Source organism: Eulemur rufifrons, chromosome 6 (assembly GCF_041146395.1).
Source record: "Eulemur rufifrons isolate Redbay chromosome 6, OSU_ERuf_1, whole genome shotgun sequence".
Classification (NCBI taxonomy): domain Eukaryota; kingdom Metazoa; phylum Chordata; class Mammalia; order Primates; family Lemuridae; genus Eulemur; species Eulemur rufifrons.
Genome location: NC_090988.1, coordinates 73,450,789 through 73,475,774, shown reverse-complemented (window position 1 = coordinate 73,475,774; position 24,986 = coordinate 73,450,789). Strand labels below are relative to the sequence as shown.

Genomic DNA, 24,986 nt, shown 5'->3' with positions numbered 1-24,986 from the left:
CTTAATTTCTCTTGTTATACCTCTGCTTAAAAAAAATGACAAAACAGAAGAAAAGAAAAGTTGTTTCATTTTCTTTTCTTTTCTTTTCTTTTCTTTTTTTTTTTGTTAAATGGGCCTTTAGCTGCAGCTTTCAAATTCTAATGTTATAGACAGGAAAGCATTATCAATGCTTTAATAATTCCAAGATTCTAATTTACATATCAAAACAAGAGGCAGAGAAAGCCTACATCTCTTTACTTGTTAGAGTTCTCAGAGTCTGAAAATTACTTGGCAATAAAGGTTGAAAGAAAAGAAAACAGAAAATATGCTGATGCTTGCAACCAAAGCAATGCAAAATCCTAATTACTGGGAAGTATAGCTAGTTTAGAGACCATCACACCGTCTCCTCAGCAATGAATACTCAGAATAATTGGTAAATGTCCTAATCTTTAATTGAAGCACCCAGAAACAGCCTGTAAGCAAATGAGTATTTGAAACAAACCATTTGCCATATCCTCAGGTATTAATCTGACCCAATAGCATCTCATTCTTTGTGGGGGAGGAAGAATGCTGCCATCACAAATATGCAAAACCAGCTTCCCACAAGCCCTTCTACTGATGCAATGGTGTGAGAACCATGCTAACTTCTTGCTTGGTTTTCTAATTTTTTTAAATAACTTTGACTCAAATGGTACAAAAGCAATTTATGTAACCAAAACGCTTACACCCCTGTAATATTCTGAAAGTAGCTTCATTTTCTTGCAGCTGCTGGGCAGGGGGCTGGCGAAGGGATGAAGCTGTCAGGGAGAAAGATTACCTTTTCCCTGGAATCAAAAGCTGCCAATCTGGCACGATTCTGTTCAACTTTGATGAAAGCACGCTTCTCAGAGGGAACAAAACGCCCACCACCTTCACACTTCACATTATTGTTTAATTATTCCACCCCGAATTCCCAAGAGGTAGAAGAGAGAGAAAACTTAAAAATTGTGATTTTACAAAGTCATTCTGCAAGTCCTTGGCAGAGTGGAAAGAAAATAAGAAAATGGGATGTCATAGCTCATGGCTTTCAAGCCTAAGAGACCAACATGAACTGAAAATTGACTTGGATCACAAAGCACCTAAATTGACAGTTACAAATCATCTACCTGTTCATTCAAATAGCCTTCAAACACACATCATTATCTTTTGATGATGTGATCATCTAAAAACTGTCCATATCAACATGCACTTTAATGTGCATTTGAGAAGTAACCTGTGCCAGGCGCAGTGCTTGGCTCTGCTGAATGTAAATTAAAAACAAACAAACAAACAAACGAAACAGGGTCACTGTTTCCTAACCTTCATCTTTCAGCTAACAAATCCAAAACCTGCTGACATTTTCACAAATCCATTTTCACTTTCCTCTTGTCACAAGCTTTAAATATTTTCAATTTAACATTGATTAAAATTAAGTTACAACCATGAGCCACAAACTTCAATCATAAAAACTTTGAGAGAAAAGAAATGCTTATGATAGCACAAACACTGCATTTGATGCTTTGGATAGCTATAATTATTTATATAACAGTCCTAAGTTAGCATAATATTTAAAGTAAAAATATACTTAGGTTCTATCTTGTCATTGTAAAGTTTCTTCCTAAGTTTATTTGCTTAGAAGTGAAATACACTTTTGCATGATCTTGATTTTTTTAATAGTATGGTGGGCAGAATTATAAGAGGGTCCCCAAGATCTCCTTGCCTTGTACTTGCCCAATACAATCTCTGGGACACACACATGATATGATAGTCACTCCCATAATTAGATTATGTTAGATGGCACATTTAATGTTAAGAAAGAGAGATTTTACTTCATAGCAGATGAGTTCCTAAAAGGGACCTGTTCTTCCTGCAAAAGAGATTCAAAACAATAGAGGGACACAAGGAAAGGTCTCAAGAGATGGCTTTGAAAATGGAGGGGGCCATGTGGCAAGGAATGAGGATGACCTCTAAGAGCTGAGATCAGTTCAGCCAGCAAAGAAACAGGGAGAACCCCAGTCCTACAACTACAAAGACCTGAATCTTGCCACAAACCATATGAGCTTCAAAAAGTACCCTGAGCTCCAGGTGTGAAAGGAGTCTGGCTAAAACTTTTAAGTGACTTAAATCTTGGGAGAAACTGAGCAAAGATCTCATCCATGCTATGCTTGAACTTCTGCCCTAAAGAACTTTGAGCAATAAATGGATTTTGTACAATAAATCTCCTGAACTTATTCTCATAACTGAAGATTTATATCCTTTGATTAATACTCTCCAATGGTCCCTGAGCCCCAGCCAAATCAGTCCCTGGTAACTACCATTTTACTCTCTACTTCTAGGAGATCATCATTTTTACATCACATTGCATGAGATTATGTGGTATTTATCTTTCTTTACTCATCTTATTTCACTTAATATGCTGTCCTCTACTATAGTTAATAATATATTATATTCTTGAAAAATGCTAAGAGAATGGATGTAAAGTGTTTTTACCACAAAAATGACAACTATGTAAAGTAACGCACATGCCAATTATCTAGATTTAGCCATTTCACAATGTATATATACTTCAAAACATCACGTAGTACATGGTAAAGACACACAATTTTATGTCAATTTAAAAAACTGGTTTAGTTTTAAGCTTCTAAATTTGTGAAAATTTGTCAAGCAGCAATAGAAAACTAATACAAATAGTTTCAAGAAATGTTCATTTGCAACAATGAGACAATTTTTTTATGATATGTTAGAATGCTTATTTTAGAAGAACATTTGTGTTCACTTAAACTGCATTTATCATAGCAGGCTGATATAAAACACTATACCTTGGGACAATTAATCCTAATACAACTATTAAATTAATTTTATTACTCTTAGAACTAGGAACATAATTAAACATAACCCTTTTGTAAAAATAACTTTGACAAGTAAAATAAATAATTGTAAAACATTAACTTTAAAATACGATTCAGAAATCTTGAGTTTCCTTAATACTCCATTTGTTATTCTGTGTTCTGGATCTTCCCCCAACTCTTCCCTAAAGACCTGTCATCTGCTTTTGTTTTTAAATCCAGTCCATTTCCTTGGCCCCTCCCTCCCTCCCTCTCTTTCCTTCTCCTTTTTTCCCTTCTCTCTCTCCCTCCCTGTCTCTTCCTCCCCTTGTCCTTCTCCCCTGGTTCTTCTTTATCATCATCCAAGAAAATAATTAAAATCAAAGAAAAAAAGAAATGAAAGCTCCCCAGACCTCTTTTCCACTTCTGGCTATTGCTTTCCTTCCTCCCATTCACGTATAATCAAGTAAATGGTATTTCCTGCTGCCTCTATTTATTGATTCACTCTTCAATTCATGCTAGTCTGTGTAGCTTGCAAGTCTGACTCCTCAGAGAATGGCTCTCATTGCTTTTACCAACAATCTCCAAATCCTCCAAGGGAACGGGCTGCTTTCTGTCCTCACTGGACTTCTCAGCAGTATCTTCCCCCACTGACCACTCTTCCCCACGACTCCTCATCCCCATTCTGCCTACTCCAATTCCTCCTAGTGTTTATTCTCCTCTCTTACCCTGCACAGGCCCACTCCTAGGCTCAACTTTTTCTCATTCTTTCTTATGATTTCATCCTAATATCCATTTTATATTACCATCTACATTCTAAGGATTAATACATTTACCTTCAGGTCAGACTCCTCATTTGGGCTCTGGACACAAATTTCAAACACCTTCTACTTGCATTTCTCAAAGGTACATTTTCATTCGCATAACCACGACCCCACTTCTTCCCCAAATTAGCTTTCTCCTAGTTAACAGGCGTTTTAAACCAGTTAGTCCTTCTGCAGGCAGTAATTGGTCCCTTTGTCTTCCCAAGATGGACTCTTGTTCATTCAGATCATTTTCTTTCAGATTACACATGTTAATGTAGTTACCCAATCACACTCCCAGCAAAACCCTATTCTACTTTAATTACTGGGAAGCATTTTTCACTATGCCATTTTTTAAATCTGTTTATAGACTATTTGCTGTGATGAGGACATGGTACATTTTTATCTTGGTTTCTATTTATCCCCAGAATATGTGTACAGTAAGTACTCCATTAATGCTCCTTGAATGAATAAAGAAACGAATTGCTCAAGCCACAAACCCAAGTTATGCTTGAGATCTTCTTTCTTTTCTTACCATATCCAAGCCAAAAAGTAAATATATAATATATATATAAATATGTTTAAGTTAAATATCTACCAAATCTATTTATTTATCTCCATCTCTAATGCCACCCATGATCTCCACTTATCTGGTCTTGCTCTTCAAATCTGTGCTGTTTTCAGTAATCAAGTTTATTTTTTTTAAACAAATATGGTCATGATACTACCCTGCTGAAAATTATTCAGTGGCTTCCCATTTTTCCTAAGATAATGATCAAAAGTCTTAAACTCAAAAAGAGGATGAGTTAACCCAAGCTATTCTTTCCAATCTCATATAGTATCTGGTATGAAAAAAAAACAAAAAACAATGGTCTTCCTCCCACCACTATCCTGATCTTCAATTGATCTATGCTGTGGTAGGGTCTGGCATTAATAGTTCAAAAGATTAATATGTGATTCTAATGTGTAACCAGTATTGAAAAACACATCTAACCCTTTTATTCACTGTCTTTAGCTACTATTCATTTTTCAAATCTCAATTCAAAGTTTACTTCTTTAATTTCACATGTTCCCTTCCTTCTGGTCTTCCCTCACCCTCCAGACTAGATTGCTGCCCTTGTCGTAAGCCATTCCAGCACCATTTACTTTTGTTTTAAGTCACTTACAGCTTGAAATTATAAAGGTTATCCAAATAAAGAAGAATTCTAAACATTGTACCAATAAGTAGAGATTCAAAGTCACCTTGGATCAGATCCTCTTTATCGTGCAGTCATTGAAGTACTCTTTTAGTTATGCAAGTATTAGTCAAGTGGAAAGAATATAATGAGATTTTTTTTTATTTTTATTTTTTAATTTGCAGCACTTTCTTTTGCTTAAGTGGGCAGAGTTCCTTAGAGAGATTTAGGTTAAATTTTCTTAGGCTTCCAGGGCCTTTTTAGAGAGGAGATATGAAAATCCCCCAACTCAGCTTCAAAACTAATATCTATTCTGGAGAATTGGGATACCCTCAAACCTTTTCTCTGTTGGAAAGTCATTTACCTCAATGGGGAGACACTTGGATGAAAAGAGGAAGCCAAAACTGGTGACTTGTTTTCAACACAATGGTAACAGTTTGCAGGGATGGCTGGTTCCAATAAAATTTGCAATCAAGCTTGAAGACATCTCCAGATTCAGCTGTCCTGGCACTTTATTTAATGGTGGAGAACAAATCCTAATGTGAACGTGAACTAAATGCACCGTAATTGTGGATCCCAGAATAAAAACCTCCCTGTCCAAGAATAACAGTGGAGGACAAATGGACATGGTCCTGCTGAGAGCCAATCTCAATACAAACTCCTTTTGGGAGTGAGTCAAAAGTGAAAGCTCAAGGATGAATGAACTTCCCTTTAAAAGCAGAACAGGACCCTTTTTGGATAAGTAGCATCTCGTACTATTCTTGGTTAAAGTTTGCAGGAACATGGGAGAGGAAGACTCAAAAGAGAATTTGGGCTCTCTGGTAAGAAAACTAAGTAGAGACTGTGGCAATACCTTTTACAAACACACAATTTCCATGTCTGACTCTTATACTGACTGCACATTCAGTGAAGGCAATGACATGGTTTACTCTACTCACTGGATTCCTCAAAAGCTTGCTCAGTATTTGCCAAAATTATTTGCTGAGTGAATAAATAGTTGGAGATAAGTGAGGAAAACAACTACCAGTATCATAATAGAATCTGTGTATAAACTTCTCTGGGAAAAGATGAGGAAATGATTAATTCTATTTATGTGGAAGAGAAATCACAAGGAAATCAAATGAATAAAAGCCTGTCACAAGACTGAGTTCATGAGAATTTTGTTTCAATAAATACTTCTTGATTCATTTAGTTTCCAATGATAGGAATATTCTGGGTTAAACTTCCAAGAAGAGACATTTAAAAGAAGTAATTTAAGGATTCAACAGAAAAGTGAAGTCAGGGTATCACTTGCCTGGTCCTATAACCCTAGGCAGTGCAGGAATAATCCCTTACTCATAGAGTCAAGTCATTGTGTGTTCATTATTTTATATAAATTAAATGGATTTTAGTAAATATAAATGGATTAACTTTTCCAGGACCAGCCCAAGTTATAGTTCAGTATTTCCTAATGTGTGTTCCTCAGATAACTAATCCCAGGAGATGATCGGTAGGGGGAAAATAAGGCATTCCAATGTTTTATCTAAGTACCTGTTAATCTGGTAAAGCTTATTAGCAAATTATCTAGATAATTCATCAAAAAAATTATCAGTTCTTTTTTTACTTTGTCACTCCCATTTTTTTTAGAAAACTGGTTAAAATCCAGTGGTAGTAATCTAGGTGTCTCTCAAATACTTAATTTAAAATTTTTCTCTGTAGGGGAATAGCTAACTAAATCTCCAAGTTGCAATATACCTAACATGCACCTCGTGAAAAAGCTGAGTTGGTTCTAAATTTAATAACAATGTAAGATACATTGAATCCATTGCTAGATGGCAGAACTGAAGAGTAGAATAGTATGCATATCATATACATCAAACTAATTTTGTATAAAATGTTTATATATACTTTTATATACATGGAAAAATACATTGAAGAGCACCTAGTAGGAAAAAATCAAGATGTCAACAAGGCCACCAAAGAAGAGAAAGGTATGATTTGAGAGACATTAGATATGGACTTTGATTTTTTATTTTGTACATTTCTATATTTTTAATTTTTACATTAAGATGTGTTTCCTTCTGTAATGTGATAAATATGTTTTCTAAAACCCTAGAAGTTTTAAGAAATAGCAAGAGTGGTTATTTTTGGATACTAGGACCATGAAGGAAAATTCTTTTCTTCATTTCTTTTTTTTTTTTTTTTTCCAGTAACCCTTGGTACTTTTATTGTTTCACAGGAAAGAAAAAATCCTTTAAAGAACATGTTTTGTAAAGCACAAAAGAAGGACTGGGAAGAAAACCACTCATGCTTCCAGCATAAAACACAAACATTAACAGTTTGGCAGACTCTATTCTTTCAACATTTTATTTTGTTTATAGGGTTTCTACTTTACACAAGTATAGTCATTCCTTATTCAATTTTTAAAATTGCAAAAATAGTCATGCCCTTTGAAAAAATATATAAATTGTACAGAAATATGTAGAGTAAAAAGTGAATACATTTAAATGGGACTATACATATGTATTTATTTTATATTTGGGAGAAAATAACTATATATTTTATGAAATCATGTGGTATATATTTTCCATACTAAAACATTAAGTGATCATATCTGTTCCAGCATATTATATCATGTAACTAATAATAGCAAAGCACCTACCTCCTTCTCCAACATCAAGCCTTCTGCTCTGAGGTTCTTTTCAAATGTATTTCTTCTGTCATATTGTATATTTGTCTTTCTATAAACCAGGATATAATCAATTCGCTTTTTGCCATCTTTAAATAGAGGTCCACTGGATGCTATGTAATTCATGTCATTCTGCAAATAAGGCAATGAATGATAACAGTGTAGGTTAGACAAGCACACACATTTTGTTACAATTATTTCCATCTGGATACCATCAACTCAATATTGAAAAATATATTTTTATACTCCTATTGTGAGATATAGAAAAATAATTAAAGAAAGTTAGCAATCTATAGGAGACATACTAACAAGTGATGTTCTAGGATTTGCGATAAGGTGGTCTGACATCTGAACATGAGTTCTTAGATGCTGGCATCAAAATACAAGTGTTTTATTCAATAACACTCTATATAACTAATATCATATAATAACAAATAAATAATACAAATTTTATTTACTGTTTTATTTAGTAATAAAATAATAGTAACATGTTGAATATTAACTAAACATCATTTGTAGGCATAAGTGCTTTCTATACTTTACCTTATATACTACTCACAATGAACATTTCAAAGATAAAGACACTAAGGCTTAGAGAACATAAGTGCTAATAACTGAAACAAACTTAATTTCCTGTGTTGAATAATATTCATATCAGGCATTACTTTCCTGAACCTATGTTTAACAATACTAAAAGCAAGCAATAATTCCTGAGTTGCCTGCTTCAGGAAATACTTGCTTCTAGGATATAAGACTGCAAACCTATTGAAACAGCTTACTTATCAAAACTGATAGCTTGTTCATCAAGACTGCTTTAAAACTTTCACCTTGCTGTACCCACCAATTCAAGCTATTTTTCATAGACTCTGCCCAGTTTTCAACCAAATTCCTGCCCTGCAAGACCCACCTTAAAATTACCTAGCCTATGTCCCAGAACCCTTTGAAAACTCTACCCTAACTTTACCCTTTTGAAACACCACTAAGAGTATCTATGTGGTATTTTTATTTCCTGTAAGCAACTTTAATAAAATCAGCTTTATTGATCAGCACATTTTCCTCATGGTCTTTTAGGGGGGGATTACTAGTATGTTGTCCAAGATCACTGAAGAGCCAGGATTTGAATCCAATTTTGTCTGACTTCAGGTCCAAGTTCTTAGCTATTATCTACCTTGTCCTTCTTTCTTCACTTTCCTTCAAACTATTTGGACATCTGTGCCAACTCTCTATTCCATGGTTCCCATGTGGTCATTCTTGAGATTGAAAAAACCTGCTTACATCTGAAGTGCTACCCGATAATTCCAGACAAGGCATCTCAGACTGCTTTGGAGAAGCCTGATTGCATCACATATGCTGCTCCAGGTAAAAGAAATGAGGACCAGAGTAACCTGGTGTTCAAGGAGATAAAGGCCAAGAAGTCAGTCAGGTGTAGCAACAGAAAGAACGTCTGAAAAATAGTCACCCTAAAGGACACATTAGGTTGATTCAGCAGTATCTGGTGGGCTGTGGCTTTTCAGAGAGATTAAATTCAAGAGTGTAAATTCACAGTACTAGAGACTTTCAGGTTCAAGGACAAGAAAACTTTACATAGCCTTTTCTTCAACAAACAGAAAAGTTTGGAGATTTCCAGGATTATCATATTGGGTACCACACAATGACTAAGTAATCAATACCAATGAAGCCACCAGGGTCTTCTAGTTCCATAATAACATAATAATAACAATAATAGCTATCACTTATTGAACACTTGCTATGTACCAGGCATTGTGCCAAGTCTTCATAAGGTCATTTAATTTAATCCTCACAACCCTTAAGGCAGATATTGACATGGGTACACAGAAGCCAAAGGGGTTAAGTGACATCCAGATGTCACAGAAAAGGAAATAGTGAGGCCAACACTTTCACCTATTTGATACCTTGTCTAGTGGTCTTGACCCTATTCAGGTGATGGGTATACCTAAAGTCTATATTTCACCATCATACAACATATCCATGTAAGAAAACTCCACTGGTTCCCCCTAAATGCATTGAAAAAATTTTAAAATAAAAAATTTATTATGAGGAGGGAAAAAAGTTAAATTCCTGACTTATTATCTGGCTTGCAAACTGCTCCTCAGTTTTTCAGAAATTATTATGTATATCATATATTGGAGAAAGAAACAGCTTTAAATCAGCAAAATATAGGTTTGAATCTTGATGTTTATTAGTGACTTTTTAAAAACTTTTCACTTAAGAAAATTTCAAATACATAAAAATGTTGAGAGAATAGTGTAATGAAGCTTCACGTTCCCCACACCCCACTTTAACAATTATCAATTTATGGCCAATCTTGTTTCATCTATACCCCCATGAAATTTCTCACCCCTGCCCATGGATTATTTTGAAGTAAACCCCAGAGATGGTAAAACTTTTCATGTTGGAAGACCACACGAATTTAGCTATAATCAAATAAGGCCACATTCAAGAAACATCAATTAGATATACTTAAAAATGTACATTATTTTGTAAGAATCTAACTGATATTTACTTAATAATTTCAAAAAACGAAAACTATTGTCAATTTTAAAGTTAGTTAACTTTTTAATGACTGTCATGTCTGATTTTTGTTGGAAAGCATTTGAATATTTGCTTGCAGCATGGAGGTCTGTGGTTTCAGTGGATCCACGGATGTTATATCTTTTTAATTAGTTTCTTGGGGTGCATTTGTTTTTGACTTTCTGTGTCCTTTTATGGCAATTTTTAGTGTTAAATTAGGAGATGGCAGTCTAGACATTGCTAGTCTGATACCATGTTTTACCCTGAAGTTCTAGCTTTATACTACTAAATTAGAGAAAAAATTAAAGGCCATGGTATGTAATTAAAATTTATTTTAGAGTTACAACCATTTCCTATCAGTAGCTCTTGTTACAGACCCTACTTATTACAGAGAGCAAAACTGTTTTTATGAGTATGTGTACTGCAAAATATACTATCAAGAAATAGAAGATGTAAACCACAGAATGTAAAAAATACTTAAAAACTATACATCTGATAAGGGACCTGTTGCCATAATGTATAAAGAACTCTTATAATTCAATGATAAAAACACAAATAAAACAATTAAATAAGGATGAAGAATTTAAATAGATATTTCTCCAAAGAAGATATACAAATGACCAACAAGCACATTCAAAGATTCTTAACATAATGATACTCATTAGGGAAATGCAAATCTAGTCCACAGTGAGATGCTATTTCTCACCCACTATGATGGCTATAATTAAAAAGACAAAAAATAATTATTGGCAAGGAAATGGAGAAAGTTGAGCCCTCACACATTGCTAATGGGGATGTAAAATAGTGCAGAATCTTTAAAGAACAGTTTAGAAATTGCTCACAACATTAAATTATAATATCATCAGTTTCACTCCCAGAAATATATCCAAGAAAAACAAAAATAGGCATCCACACAAAAACTTGCACACAAATATTCATAGCAGCATTATTCATAATAGTAAAAAAGAGGAGAAAAGTTCAAAGTTCATCAGCTTAGTACATAAATAAAATGTGGTATATACACCCATACAATGAAATATTATTTGGCTATAAAAAGGAATGAAATATTGACACATGCTACAACATACATCAACCTTGAAAATATTATAATAAATATAAAAGCCAGTCACAAAAATAAACCTATATTGTATGATTCCATTTATATGAAATTCAACAGCAGGAAAACATATACAGAGAAAAGATTAACCATTTCCTAGGCCTGAAAGAGCAGTGGGAAGAATGGAGAAAATTGCTAACAGGTATGGGGTTTCTTTTTGGGGAAACAAAATGCTTTAAAATTAGATTGTGGTGGTCATTGCACAATGCTATGAATATACTAAAAACATTGAATTGTACACTTTAAAAGGATGATGAATTGTATGATATGTAAATTATATGACAATAAGACTGCTAAAATCAATTACAGATAAATTGTTGGTCGCGAAATGCACAAGAATACAGCTTCTAGAAGCTAACATAAGGATTCAGAGTAGGTAAATATTTCTTAAACAGGACATATGGTACTCATGCAGGATTAGGCAATGTAGAAATAGAAATGGAACAATATAGAAATAGAAACAGAATACAGATCCCAGAAAGAGACCAACATATATATAACTGAGACAGAATTATAAATCCATGAATTTTTCATAGATATAGTGGACTATTTGATTTGTGGCATGAAGAAAATAGGTTTATTTTATGTAAATAAATAAACCTTTAACTCACACTTTACAAAAAGGGGGAAAATGAAAGGATTAAAGAGTTAAATGACAAAATGAAAATTTTACAACTTTTAAGATAAAATATGAGAAGATTGTTTAAATGATATTGGTAGAAAAGTTTTGTTTATTTGTTTGTTTTTAACAAGGAAAAAAGCACCAGCACAAGTCATAATAAAAGGCCTGGTAAATGCAATTACATTCAAATAAAAGCTTTGTACATTTAAATGATACCATAAAGATTGTGAAAAGATAAGCTGTAACTAGAAGATGTTTTTCATCAATACTACAAATAAAGTATTAGTCTTCAGGATGTATAAATAACTTCTGTAAATCTGTAGTCCGCAACCTCCGTGCCACAGACCAGTACTGGTCCGTGGCCTGTTAGGAACTGGGCCGCACAGCACGAGGTGAATGGGTGAGTCAGAAAGCAAAGCTTTATCTGTGTTTACAGCTGCTCCCCATCACTCACATCACCATGTAAGCTTTGTCTCCTTTCAGATCAGCCAGGCGTGGGAGCGTGAACCCTACTGTGAACTGCAAATGCAAGGGATCTAGGTTGCGTGCTCCTTATGAGAATCTAATGCCTAATGACCTGAGATGGAGCTGAGGTGGTGATGCTAGTGCTGGGGAGCAGCTGCAAATACAGATTATTATTAACAGAGAGGTCTGACTGCACAATAAATGTAAGGCGCCTGAATCATGCTGAAACCATCCCCGACTCCTGCACATACACCCTCAGTCCATGGAAAAATTGTCTTCCGTGAAACTGGTCCCTGGTGCCAAAAAGATTGGGGACCACTGCTCTAAATGGATAAGAAGGGCAAATAATCCAGTGTAAAAAATATGATAAGATACAGCCAGGCATTTAACAGAAGAAAAAATATCATTGCATTATCTGAAATAGCAAAAGGCTGGGAACAAAGCAGCCCATCAGCTAGCTGAAAAATGAAAAAATAAATCACGGTCAAATATTTAATGCCACTTGTTTTGTAGTCATAGAGTGGAATATGGTAGCACTAATGTATCTGCTTAGATATGTGTCAAAAAGGTGCTGTTGAACTTCTTAAAAAGCAACGTAAAGTACATTATATATTTCTTCAAAGTTTAAAACCATAAAAAATGCTAAATGTTGCTTAAGTATATGTTTTCTGTAGTAAAAGTACAAAAAAATTCATAGGTAATCAAATCACAGAAATCAGAACAGTGGTTAGTTCTGTTGAAACAAATTGAGGAAAAGGATCAGGAAGTGTTAAATAGGAGTCTCGAGTTTGTAATGATTTATTCTAAAACAAACATGGCAAGCCATTCAGATCCAGTAAAGGTCAATGTTAGAAATAGGTTGTAATGGCTTAGTACAACCTAATAATATGGTTTTTATATGTGTGAAATATTTATAATAACCATAATTTAGAAGTTCAGGATGACCTATGACCTTGTTTGAATAAACAATATGGGATTGTATGTTTGTTTAGTCTTTAAAATCTTACTTATAACTTAAGCTTCACTTTCCTCACCTATATCACATAACAGGGACAGTAATAATCTTGCATGACTACTTTAAGTATCAAATGAGTTGAACACTCTGTGAAACTAAAATGATACATGCACTAAAGTTATTATGACTAGAGACCTTTAAACAGTAAACTCGAATTTTAATAGTACATTCCCTTCAGTCAACTACCCTTATACCTACATTATCATTTAAAAAATTGAAATATGATAAAATATGCTTACTGGAGACATTAAACTGGACATTTGGTCACTGTTGATTCAGAAGGGATTCCACGAGGTCTAAAGGGCATCATTAGGAACAAATGATCGCCTCAGAGCACATGTGTTTAGATGTGAACACTGTCAAATCCTACAATGTCAGGCGGCAAAAACAGCTTTCTACACGAGGTCTCCTTAAACCTGGTCTGTAGTTATTCTCCACCTCTACCATAATCAGATGGAAATACAAATAAAATATATTTAAGAATTTACTGAGAGTTTAGAATGAAAATTTTCATGCTAAAAGATCAAATTTTAAATGTAGAATAAAATCAAATGTCACTTTATTGAAAAGGAATTTCAGGAATTAAACTTTGTAGGAAGTTTGAAAAAATCAGGAACATGATTTCAATGCATTGCTTGCTATCATAAATGCCACTCTCCCTTGAGGAGCTCCCAAAACAAAATAAAACAAGAGTTTTCATTATAAAGGGACACTCGATGATTTCCAACATAGATTTAGAAAACTCATTTAAAACATGGGTGACCTCACAGGTCCAATTAAAATATTCCTAAGAAACTACTATATTTCTATTATTGGTTATTTGGATCAATTTTTTCTCCATGAGAATAAACAAAAATTAGGCAAATCAAAAATTTAAGAAATATTGGAGACTTCAGAAGATAGCGAGGAATCACTAGGTCAAGTTCAAGACAAAGTAGAAATCAGACGTCAAGAGCTAAGCGGCACACCTGAGCACCTGGGTCACTGTTACCCCCAAGGACATTTGCAGATCTTGCAAATGTAGGCTTTCCCCTTAGCACATTTCTGTGTGCGAAGTGCCAGGGATACAATGGTGAATGAGTCAGACAGCCCAGTTTGCACAAGATATTTTTAGGATACCTCGGTTGTAAGTGTGCTTGAAATATTAAGATACTCCCCCTTCATTTGGCTCTGGATTCATAACAGATGAAAGGCAGGCAGGTGTCTAAAAAGAAGTAGAAGCTCAACACAAAGAGGTCAAATTTTACAAGGGCAGGTTTAATTTATTTGCATGTTTGCAAATGCAAAATAAAAATGTCAAGTCAAAATATAGAACAGAATATAAGTATCTCTGAAACGTGGGAATGGACCCAGAATATTACCTCTGTCAAAGGCCACTGTTTCAATTGAATATTTAATTTGAAACCTCCAGATCAAGGTATCAAAGTTTTTGGCACTGAATAACTGCTTAATATTATCATCAGTGCCCTTGACTATGCACATGGAAATTAGGAAAATTCACATGCGTTCCAGCAAACTTTTCTAAACTATTAAGTATTTACCATTAATCACATACTTGGAGAAGGTAGAGAATAAAATCCCCTATAACCTTCACACCAATATGGATTTGATCTGATGAGAAATGCATTGGCTTCTGAAGAAAAGATGAGCCTTAGGTTGTGTTCCTTACGTTTGCAGAAAATTACTTTTCATGACATGGCAGTCCTATGTTCCCCTCTCCTTTCCCCTTAAATGCTCCATCAATAAGACAAGAATCTCTTTAGACTCAGGAAGAGGAAGAGGATTATCAAACAACCATATTTACTAATGTCATAAAGCAGATGACCTTATTATGTTGGCTACAAATAATATATTTAGAGTACAAATGAAGCAAGTCATGTTAGAATCTTTGGAAAGTTGCCATTGAAAATATATCATAAAATATTCAAGCCTGTTTTTCCACAACTGTAGCTCTTCCCCGTATTAGACTTACTCTTGCTTTTTAAAACTTAGGTATTTATAAAGAGATAAATATAAAATCTTTAAAACTATAAGTATCATTTAATATTATGGTTTTTTTGATGTTGGTAGCTTAGTTTCTTATACTACAGAAGGACAGGTCAGGACAAAACCAATGGATCTTAACACTTCTTTGATAATAGTCAATATTTCTAGAAAAACATACCTATATGCAAATAAGTACGCATAAAATTTCAGGGAGTTCATAGGTCCCCTAGAGCTCATGTGTGAGCTCCCTTAGAGGTTCATGGACACCAGGCTAGGCACCTCTGGGTCAGGCAATCTCTTAGAATTCCTCCAGTTACAGAAGTTCCTGCCTCTGAAGGCAAAGCTCCCCTTGGCAAGCCTTGGCAGAAAGAAGTTGACTCTCTTACAGAAAATCCTCTAAGCATTTTGGAAGCCCCATAGCTAAAGTGACAGTGCAGCCATGTGAATTTTTAAGAAAAATGGGCATTAGTGAAGGTAATGCTGGCATTACCCAGCATTTCCTCTGAGGCAAGTGGAGGCATTCATATTTCTTTAATTTTGTTGAGGACAACATGACTTGTAGTGAGGTACCTAAGACGAATACTCACTTTTATTTCCTATTTCATATTATTGTGCACAAATAATTAAGGTTTCACCATATATATTTATATAATGGTAATAATAAGGCCTATGTACTTCCCTACAAAATTGTGAAGATGGTGGTTGACGTATGTAAAAACTAGTGAGAGTGCCAGACTTAGGTGCTAGATAAATGACAACTGTCACCTAGGAAGTGATTACACAAGTATGACATTGTTTCTTGAACTTTAATTATAGGTACATATATTTTTTCAACACTACAGACCACCTCTTTAATATTTTCTGTAGATTGCACTTTTTATATGAAAAAATAGACTTTGCCAAAATGTTAATCTAAAAGCAACAGGTTGAAGGTGTTGGTTACGTTTTTTTCCTAACATATATTAAAATAAGATCGTAACTATTAAACACTTTTAAGTTATTGTGCATCTTAATAATTAGTTTGAAAACTGTGCTTTGGTAAACATAGCAAGCCACTAATACCTTAGCTTAAATTATACCTAACTTGGGTTTATTTAGTATTTTCCTTGACAAAAAAATCAAGAACTTGAGAGAAGACGTTTAAAGTTTTAATAGTAGAAAGAGAAGAAGAAATGCCCAAAGGGAGCCAGATGCCCGAGGCATCTGAGGTTCAGCCAGTGAGTCGGCCTGAGGGCTGCACACAAGGAAGAGGATAGAAGGCCAAGGCAGAAGCTGTATGGACTTTAAAGACTGGTGCTACTATCTCAGGTCCAGAGCTGGAGTAGCTTGTGCCATTCCTAGAACGTAAAATCTGTGTGTCCATTTATTGACTGCAGTATTTTAAAGCTGGCAAAAAGTCACAGCTTTAAAGTGTGACTTTAAAGCAAAAAGTCATCACTTAAAGAAATAGAAATAAAAAAAACATAAGGTAAGATTGGGTAGAACATTAGTTTGGAAAAGAAAAATTGGCTCTCTGCTGCTTATTGACTGATAAGAATCTATTATGATGCACCCCTGCTTAGAAGCCAAACAAAAGGCTGTGATTCTGTGAAGGATTTGGAAGATCATTAAAACACTGCTTATCTTTTAGCCAATATTGCCCTGGAACTGCACACAGGAGTCCTTTCCAGCATGCTTCTGTATGGACGGTAACAAAATGTGTCAATATATGAGGATGGATACAAATAACATATCATAAAAGCTTGATTATTAAAACTCAGAGGTATAACCTTCATTAACTTAAAAAACAAAGTCACACACACACCCACACACATCTAATATATTTAATTTGAGCTACATGTTGAAGAAATAAAGAGGCATCTATCATTCAACATATCTTTTTTGTATGTCTACTTAGTCCCAGACACTTGTTTATGTTACTGGGGATATAGAGCTGAACCACAATTGCAAGGCAAAAATGAGTGCTAAAGTGAAGTCCTTTTTTTTTTTTTTTTTTTGAGACAGAGTCTCACTCTGTTGCCCAGGCTAGAGTGAGTGCCGTGGCGTCAGCCTAGCTCACAGCAACCTCAAACTCCTGAGCTCAAGCGATCCTCCTGTCTCAGCCTCCGGGTGTAGCTGGGACTACAGGCATGCGCCACCATGCCCGGCTAATTTTTTCTATATATGTTTTTAGCTGTCCATATAATTTCTTTCTATTTTTAGTAGAGATGGGGTCTCGCTCTTGCTCAGGCTGGTCTCGAACTCCTGAGGTCAAACGATCCGCCCACCTCGGCCTCCCAGAGTGCTAGGATTACAGGCGTGAGCCACCGCGCCCGGCCTAAAGTGAAGTCCTTTACACTCCAGTTTGAATGAGAATATATTTTTAAAACATCTATTATGTGCTGAGAATTGTGCCTATCTTTATAATCTTAGCTCTTTCTTTCCATCATATGGGAGACAGCTCAGCCTAGTATTAAAAGCTTATTATTTGTAGATAGATAGACTTGGATTTGAATTCTAATTGTGATTGTTAACTAGCTATGTGGACTAAGATTCTCCTAATTTTTGTCTTCACTGTTTTTTTCATTCATAAGTTAGAACAAATATTCCCTACAATTCAGAATTAAATACTCACTGAAAACTATTGACTTAGTGTTCTTCTATCTTATTACTATTTTAGACATAGGTGAAAAATAGTGAACAAGAGAGAAATGACCTCACAATTCAGTCATGAGGATAAATGAGTTGATATCTAAAAATTATTAGTAGGCAGTTAATGTACTGTACTTACTGCTGTAATTATTAAATTATGATACTTTGAGTGGGAAACAGGATGAAAACTACATATGCATAAAAGAAGAGTATTTTAATAAAATAAGTGGCAGGTATTAAATGACAAATAACTATCTGGCATATATTAATGATAAGCATTTTTAACTATACGTTTAAAAGAAACAACTGCCATCTCCAAAGTTAAATATAGGAAGCTATCATGGCAGTTGGGGCTGAACAAAGGTAGCTTTACTGAACAGATAAGTTCTATTAATCAGACATTATATAAGTAGAATGACCCACTAGAGCATTTATGTGCAAATTTTAAAAAATCATAAGAAAAAATCACATCAGATGGTGCCATGACTATTTGAGCAAAAGCATTTCTCAACACTCATTCTGGAAGTGAAATGGAAGAATTGAAATACAGCAGAACGTACAGCTCAGCTTGCTAACTCTAATAAGACACTAACTCTTACTCTTATTCATTCTAATGCTTCCAAGACAATCTAATTCTATCAAACACCATTTTAATTCTAGATAACTAAGCTATTTCCTATTCCTTGGCCAATGGCCCATAATGAATATATTTTTGCTTATCCACGTTGGAATGAGAAACCCTAGAAAACAGAATCAGTTTTGTATTTTCATTTATTTTTAAGAAAACCTTTGAAAATTATAAGTTATAAGACTGCTTTATATCCAGTGCTGTTTTGAAGGAAATGGAAATGGTCATGGAGGTGGGGTCTATGCAGAAAGGCTAGGTTAAAACTCAACTGTTTCCTGTCTGGGTAAGAGGAGGATATGGGCAAATTGTGTCAAAACACAAATTTTCCTATGGCTATCGTAACATAACCAAAAGTGGGCTTCTTGGTAATGAAGCCCCTGACACCCTGCTTCCATTTTATGAAAATTTGAATATGCTTCTTTACATGGAGATTCTTTTTTTTTTTAAAGGCAGCTACTACCAGCTTACAAGAGCTGCTCTTACATTTTCAGGAATTTGTGAGCCAGCTGACTTCATATTGTTGGCTTGAAAAGTTAGCAATTTTTTTAAAGACTAAGTGTGTCTTTAAGTGTGTCAACAGCATGAAGGTAGAGGCCACATCTTTGTTCCTCACAACCCTTTATGTGGTGCTTAGTTTAGTGTCTGTTATGTGGTGGGTGACAGATTAGGTAGGAAAGTTAGTAAATACATTGAATAATACATTCTTGAAACCTATATATGACCCTTAATATCGTAACTGCTTGGCCTCGCAAACAGCCTTAATTGGAAAAAGTCCCACTGCTGCACCATTTCCATAATTCCCTTAGAAGACAAAGGAAGAGGAGGAAATGCACAGGAATAGATACATATATGGGAGATGGCAACAATAAAACATGAATTTTACAACAGCCTTCTGGGCACTTAGTCCATACTCCCAGCCAAATTCATAGCAGATGAGTTTAAATAGGATAAATAACTTGCTTTATGAACAGTTTTGAAGAGCTATCGTTTTGACACTGCTTGGTAGCCTCCTGCTATTAAGAACCACCATGGGGTAGCAATAAAGAGTGACATGGCAAACACATTCAGCAACAGGCCAATTAAAACATTTCTCAAGGTGAGTCCCCAAGCATCCTTTTTTAATGTGGCAATGCTGAGCTCCTTGATAAACACTTTGTACGTCTCTTATTAAGGGAAAACTTGCCAAATTAAAGGCTGACATGTGGGAAGAAGATGTGGTTTGGGGAGAGGATAAGTTGTTGGCGTGAGGTGGGTCTAGTCACTGGCTGGATGGCCCAAATGGGGGTGTTGTTAGGTCTGAAATCACAGGGATCTTGGTCTCCTCTTTTTACCTTTACTTTCCTGAAAAATCAAACTCTCTTCTATTATTTCAGATACAATGGCTTGATACGCAGTCTCTATCCTGATTTATTGGGAATCCAATCTCTCAGGACCATGCAGCCATAACACCTAAAGATTGAAGTGTAAAGCACTAAAGCCATAACTTTGCATTTTGTCAGTTTGTTAAATAGTCTTCTTGGCAATCTGGTTTGGTATCCAGAGTTTATAATAAAAATGGTATGCATGTTTCCGAGAGAGAGAGAGAGAGAGAGAGAGAGAGAAACACAATGGTGTTTGGGGGGTTAAAAGATTGTTGTGACTGATTTCTTGGAGCCTTTGGAAGCCAAGCAATCATAAGTCACCAAAAGGTCCTTGAAAATTAGATTGGTGTCTGTAGTGCAGTAGCAACTGCATTATAATGGTGACTAGGAGATGTAACATTAGAGATGATTCTTTAAAATAGTATTCAACAAATGTTTGGTTAATGCTACTTTTTTCCACTAAAAGCCTCCCTTCCTGCCAGCTTGCTTTGACCCAGTACCACTTTAAGACCCTATCAAATGAAGATGACAGATTCAAAGGTCCAGGATTCACATGAGTGGTAGTTCCTCTAAGCTTTGTCCCTGCCCCAAGGTCTCTTTCTTTTTACAGACTGCTGTTTTTCATTGACTAATGAAAACACTCTAATTCAGTGACAAAAATGCCTATAGTTTCCCCCAAACTCTAAGATTTCACATCAGTATGAGAAATCCCTTGAAGGCAATATCCCGAATATCTTCTTGTTACCAAAGAAAGAACTGCTTACCTTAGAAGGACTAAAATGAAAATTTACATCTATAAAGACATAAATGTTGTGAGCACTCTGATGAGCTCTTAAAGCTTTTGAAAGTATTGCTTTCTAATGCAGTGACATACCAAAGGAAAACATAAAAACAGCTATAGGTAATGTAAGTCCAGAGGTTTCTGTTTAGGAATCCTAAAAATATACTCTTGCAGCTATTTAATCCCTCTTACAATTATTTAAAATACACAAATTTGCATGGTCAGGCACAGTGGCTCACGTCCCTAATCTTAGCACTCTGAGAGGCCGAGGTGGTAGGATTGCTTGAGGTCAAGAGTTCAAGATCAGTCTGAGCAAGAGTGAGACCCCAGCTCTACCAAAAATAGAAAAAATTAAAGTGGCACGTGCCTGTAGTCCAACTACTAGATATGCAGAGGCCGAAGTAGGAAGATTGCTTGAGCCCAGAGTTTGAAGTTGCAGTGAGCTATGATGATGCCACTGCTCTCTAGCGGGCGACAGAGTGAGACTCTGTCTCAAAAAAATACATAAATAAAATAAATAAATTTCCCAAAGAATATTTGCTTTATTGATAACACATTTTTTAAAAAAGACAAGCTAAATATACTTTCAGACAATATGATGAAATAAATACAAATAGAATTCAATAATATACATATATTACTTTTCCTTAGCTACAGATTTTAAAACATCTGAAGTAGAAATCCGAAATTTCTAAGTAGGATATTTTCTAAGATACATGCAAAAATATCTATATTCAACTTACTTCTAAGTGGGAAAATTTTAATTAGAAAGCCAGATTTGTAAGCGTTCTACAAAATCAATCCCAAGTCAAAGCCTAATGTCCATCATGTTCCATGTGATTCAAGAAACACTTAGCAGGCAGAGAGAATTGAGCATAAAATAGGTCATGAGGGAGGCTGATCTTTTCTATTTATTGCTTAGGTTTTGCTTGCCTTTTAGAAGTTTCTCAGAGCACCAAAAGATCCTTATCTTGTTTATAGACATTCTTTTCCTTTTTGCCTTCTCAGTTTCATGTGGTCCATTTTTATCCAGTGCCTTAATTGATTCTCCACCTTTAATCTCCATATATTACTTTAAGATAAATTTTATCAATAGGGTCCATCTGAGACATGCTGAAACCTCTTCAAACACACTTCATCATTTATTTTGTGGTGCAAGGGGAAGCTAGCTCTCTAGTATTCAACATTCTAGATCCTTTTGTTTTAGGTTATAAACATATAACATATACCATTCATGAACCTCTCTTCATCATCTTTTGTAGTTCCCTACACAAAATCCTACCTCTGGAGATCAGTGATCAAAGTAGAATTTGCCCTCTATACTGTAGAGGAAGATGAGAACAAGTTGCACACCACACAGTGCATTAGACAAATCTTTTCTCCCAGATCATTCATTTGGTCCTTCTTCTGATCTCTCCTTTCCTTAACCTCAACTCCACTCTCTTTTTCACACAGACTCAAAACAACCTGGGGGTAAGGCCAGCTTCACACCCACTATGACTATGTGTTTTTGGATCAGTTGCTTAACCTTTAACACCTTTGATTTTTTTCATCTGTAATAATATGGATATATAAATATAGATATATTTATATGGATATAATAATATGGAGCAATTACTATATGTCAGCATTATTCTAAGTTGTCCAATGTATGCTCATTCACTGATTCCTCACAAATACCCAGTGAGGTGGGCATTATTACCCATTACCAGCCCATCACATTTTGTAGATAGGGAATCTAAGGCACTGAAAATTTAAACAATTTTCCAATGTCACACAGCACGTAAGCGGTAGTGCCAGGATTCAAATCCATGTATCCTAATTCCAGGGGCAGAGTTCTTAAAGATATCAAGTTATATTGGAAGATTTATATTTATAAAAGGATAAGAATATCTATATTACATATGTTCATTAAATAAAGCACTATGTTCTCTTTAGCACACAGTATTTGCTCAATTAATTTTAGAATTGTTTTTATTATTATTTTTATTATTTTTGAGACAGAGTCTCGCTCTGTTGCCCGGGCTAGAGTGCCATGGCATCAGCCTAGCTCAAAGCAACCTCAGACTCCTGGGCTCAAGTGATCCTCCTGCCTCAGCCTCCCGAGTAGCTGGGACTACAGGCATACACCACAATGTCTGGCTAATTTTTTCTATTTCTAGTAGAAACAGGGTCTTGCTCTTGCTCAGGCAGGTCTCAAACTCCTGACCTCAAGCAATCCTCCTGCCTCGGCCTCCCAGAGTCCTAGGATTACAGACGTGAGCCACTGTACCTGGCCCTACTTTTATTATTTTTAATTTTTAATTTTACTTAGTACTACTATGAAATATATAAAAGACCACTGCCTGACAATGTGTTTCATAAACAAAAGACTGGCATATTTGCCCTTGAGAATCAAACTGAGGTATTTACTACATAAATTGAAAGGTCCATTTTGTCATTTACGTAAGAATCACACATGGAAGCCAAGTTAACTGGTATCACGTATCTTCAATTTGTTTGAATAACATTATAGCACTCCCAGCAGATAGCTCAGTTGGCTGATTGTTTAATCCAGCTCACTGTTGAAAGTGCTTTGTAAATTTGAAGTTTGTGTTTATGGATATGAGGCATTAGAGGCTCCTGAGTAAGACTTGTTATATAAATCCCCACTGTCTTCATTCCTGTGCTCTTTCTACAGCCTGTTTCTCCCATACTGTGTGCTATAGCCAGGTGTCTCCTGCTTTGGCCCCTGCTTATACATAAACTAGTGCAAATTCTATACCTTTGCTCATCCTATCCCTCCACTGCGGAAACCCTTTCCTCGGCTCCTTGCAATCATATTTTCAATTCTCTTTTAATTTTTCCCATCTCTCCTTTTGTTTTCCCAATAATGCACATGATCCATATAACAGTTCAGAGATAATCGCTAGTACAAGTTCAGAGTTGTCTTTCTTCCATTTTCTCCTCTCCCTTCCCAAAAATATAGATTGAACTGTATGTGTGTTTGCATATATATTATAAATTATACATGACATAATATATAGTATACACATACAGAATTTTGTACATACTGTTTTAAAATCTGTTCTTACTCAGTAGCATACCATGGATATTCATGTTTATTGGAACTCTTTCAGTTCCAAATGACAGAAATCTAATTTGAACCAAACAACCATAGCTTCTCCCTAACCGCAAAAGGATATTTATCTTCATATAATAAAAATTATTCAGCTCTGTACCCTTAAAAAGTCCAAACCTAAGCCGCCTACCTTTAAGAACAGATAATTCTGAAGATCCAAATGCAGTTGTTAGGACTCTTACTCTATTATATTTCTTCTCTATCCTCCATCTCTTAATTCTGCTTTCTGCTTACTTGTGTTTGTTTTTGCTTTTTTGTCCTCTCATTCCTTCCTACTGCTAAAAATTTAGACAAAATAAATTTGAAAAAGTGTATTTGAGCAAAAGATGATTCATGAAGTGACCAACACTCAAAACTGGAAGAGGCTCAGTAAACTCCACTCCAAGAGCGTGAGCAGTGAGTTTTTATAGTCTGAACATGGAAGCAAAGTAAAGAAATTACCTGATTGGCTACAAAAAGCGTTTGCTTTATTTGTGTTCAGTATAACGGGAGGTCCCTAGTTATATAACTAATCAGTTAATTGGCTGCTCGTGATTGAGGCTAAGTTTTTTGTTTTGTTGTTTTTTTATTTGAAGTCACTTATAAGAAATGCCTCCAAATCAAGTTTTGGTTTGCTTGTATAAGAGTTATGGATACAGAAACAACCCCAGGATAATGGCCTCCTGAGTATTTTGCTTAAACACGACTAAAAATAACTTTCATCCTATGGTAAGGAGAGGAAGCATCTTCCCCCATATAAGTTTTGGGAGAACTTTCCAGGATGGAACTTAGCTTGGGAAACTTGTCCATTACTTTGTCTATTAGTATAGCCAAAAAGATGGAGAATTTTGATTGGCTTGCTTAGCGTAGGGAAAGAGGGCCAGCAAAGGAAGTGATGCTTGAGTAAAACCACAGGAAAATTCTACCATATATCTCTATATCAATATATAAAGTTTCATCTAATTTCACCTGTCTCAGGCCAGAAAACAAAGGCTATTCTAGGTTAGAGTGATTCCTTTCATCTTGTTTTAGTCCAAGTAATACACATGAGATCAAGAATACTGGGGATCTTCCAACTTTTTCTTGCTTTTCAGAAAGGAGATTCTGAGGTAGCTCATGAAGACTAGATCTGCTGGATCGGGGAACCAAAAACTAGATCTTACTGACCTTCACATAGTGTTTCCCAGGCATGGGGAATATCACAACTTTATATTCCCATATTTTATTATTGTTGTACCATGAGCCCACTTGATTAGTGGTGCATGTTGGTCATCTCCCAT

General features: G+C 35.3%; 1 protein-coding gene across 1 annotated transcript in view; it reads right to left on the bottom strand.

Moving 5' to 3' along the window:
- ANO3 (anoctamin 3) overlaps positions 1-24,986 on the bottom strand; it is a 355,086-nt gene that overhangs the window by 115,656 nt on the left and 214,444 nt on the right. The window contains exon 6 of the mRNA XM_069471200.1: positions 7,442-7,600. Coding sequence (XP_069327301.1) covers positions 7,442-7,600 — 159 coding nt within the window. The remainder of the gene's footprint in view (positions 1-7,441; positions 7,601-24,986) is intronic.